The following is a 2,197-nucleotide window of genomic DNA, read 5'->3' as shown; positions in this document are numbered from 1 at the left end:
GGACAAGGATTTCGAGCAGGTGAGTTTCAGTGGTCAGGCCTATAATTTAACAGCTCTCTAGCGGCTGAGTGCAACATGGATTTGAGGAGGACAATGTTGGAAAAAGGAGGATTGGTTTATAAGTCACTGTGATAGTTCAGCCAGAGAGGATAGAGACCCTGAATGAAGGTGAGGGCAATAGGGAAAGAGCGAAGGTCGAAGATTCAAGAAATACCATCCTTCGTCTAGTCAAGGAAGGACCTTTGATGTTTTTCTGATACCATAATATGTACAGTTAATGTGATGGTGTTGATTCCTGTGTTTTGTTCAAAAGTGATGAGCCAACCGTGCACCTTCCAATCCAATCTTATAACGGTGCCTCTTACAATGGAGGGAGTCGGGAGGTGACTCAACAGGGCTCTTGACTGGTTGGATGTGGATGGTAAGCGAGGAGTGGGGTGCAGGAATCAAGGATACTTAAGATCACTTCCAGATTCCTGGCTTGGGTGAAAAAGATCACTCATTCAATTCATAGATGTCTGAACATGCTGTTCTGGAACGCCCTTCTCCTTTTCCTTTCCTCACCAGAACTTCAAAATCACTTCATGTGCCCTTCTCACATGTCACTTATATCCTTACCAGGCATAGAAATTACTAGGGCACGTGGTCCTATACTGGAATGGAGAAGACTTTTCTTAAGGGAAAAGACCCTTATATTTCCTTATATTTGCATTTCCCACATGCCTTGTATATAGGGAGCACACTGCAAGTTTCTGATGAATGAATAAATGAATAAAGGGAACAGATGACTACATAAATGTGGTGCCCCCACCACCCTCTTCATCACTTCCATCACCACACCCATCACTGGACAATCTAGGTAAAGGGGGACTGACTCAGTGCAAAGCCTACTCCTGGAACAACTTGAGATTTATGGCTTGGATAAAGAGCAGAGGCTCAGGAAGATCATCTCCACATACAGACGCTCTTTCTCATTTTCCTACAGGTGAAGACTACCTATAAAACTGGGCCTGCTCCCTCTTCCAAGCGCATTTATCAACCCAACTCTGAATGGATATCCTTCTTCCAATGTCAACCCAACAAGTGACCCAGACCCCCCAAGGGGGCATCCCCCTATCTGAGCATTTTTCCCACCCACAAATGAGATCTCTCTTCCCAACTCACCCAGTGTTAGTTATACCTTCATTCTCCTTAGAGAGACATTGACTTCGGCCACTGCTTTGACCGAGAAAGGCAAGACTGCAATTGAAAACTTCATTACGTTAAACATGGTAATCACACTAAATGCCTGAAGAAAAAAAGAGAGAGGTGAGGGTTTAGGATGGGAGGCTGCCTTGGCTCTAAACCATTATATCCATGGTGGTAAACTTCACTGAGATGAGAAACGGTGGCACAGTCGGGATTCACAAAGGAACAATTTTTTCATTTCATGGCTCAGAAACCACAGGCTGGCACATTAGGGACAGCAGCATCTTAATCTATTCTGCTTTTGGATTTTCACCAAAATGGTGGGAAATATATCCTCTTATCTCTGTTGATCCAGAAGGGAGAAGGTCTGAGGCAGATCCTCAACTAAACACATTTGAAAACCTCCGTCTGTACCACATCCTTATTGGAACCTAGACCATTCACTCACAACCCTATACTGATTTTCCTAGCTCATTCCCTGCTCTCAGTTCCTTGGAGGCATCTGACCCCTTAGAGCTAAAGCATCTTCCTCTACACCACAGCCAACCCCAGCGACGAAGGCAGAAGTTTCCCTGGAAGGTCCTGCTTGCCTCTGCTAGCTGCTGGAGAGCAACCTCTGGTTCTCCTACTCCCGGGACCTGGACTCCATGCCCTGCCTCCCCACACACCACGGCCAGATCTGAGAACCTTTATTCACCTGCAGTTTCCCCCCGCAAAATCACCTCCTCTCTTCACTGGGGCCTTTCCCATTGAGCCCTGCCTAGTGCGTAGTTAATATCGTATAGTCTCGGTGAAGACACGTTCCTCCCTTCTGTTGGCACCCCAGGGATACTTGATCTCACCCCTCAGACTTCATCTCTCATCTGACTTGTAATTAGCAGCCTCTCCCTATAGCCACCCATTGAAGAAATTAATAACACCATTTCTTTCAACAATCCTGAGCGATCCTGCCTGCTGTTGAATGGGCCCCATGGTCAGGGCCCTAGGCTTCAACTAATCCTAGTTACTT

General features: G+C 46.2%; 1 protein-coding gene across 1 annotated transcript in view; it reads right to left on the bottom strand.

Annotated features, from left to right (window-relative positions):
• ABCC12 (ATP-binding cassette, sub-family C (CFTR/MRP), member 12) overlaps positions 1-2,197 on the bottom strand; it is a 26,108-nt gene that overhangs the window by 8,121 nt on the left and 15,790 nt on the right. Inside the window, exon 8 of the mRNA XM_008581163.1 lies at positions 1,181-1,288. Within this exon, the coding sequence (XP_008579385.1) occupies positions 1,181-1,288 (108 nt within the window). The remainder of the gene's footprint in view (positions 1-1,180; positions 1,289-2,197) is intronic.

Source organism: Galeopterus variegatus, unplaced genomic scaffold (assembly GCF_000696425.1).
Source record: "Galeopterus variegatus unplaced genomic scaffold, G_variegatus-3.0.2 Scaffold2285, whole genome shotgun sequence".
NCBI classification, from domain to species: Eukaryota; Metazoa; Chordata; class Mammalia; order Dermoptera; family Cynocephalidae; genus Galeopterus; species Galeopterus variegatus.
This window is presented reverse-complemented; position numbering and strand designations above follow the sequence as displayed.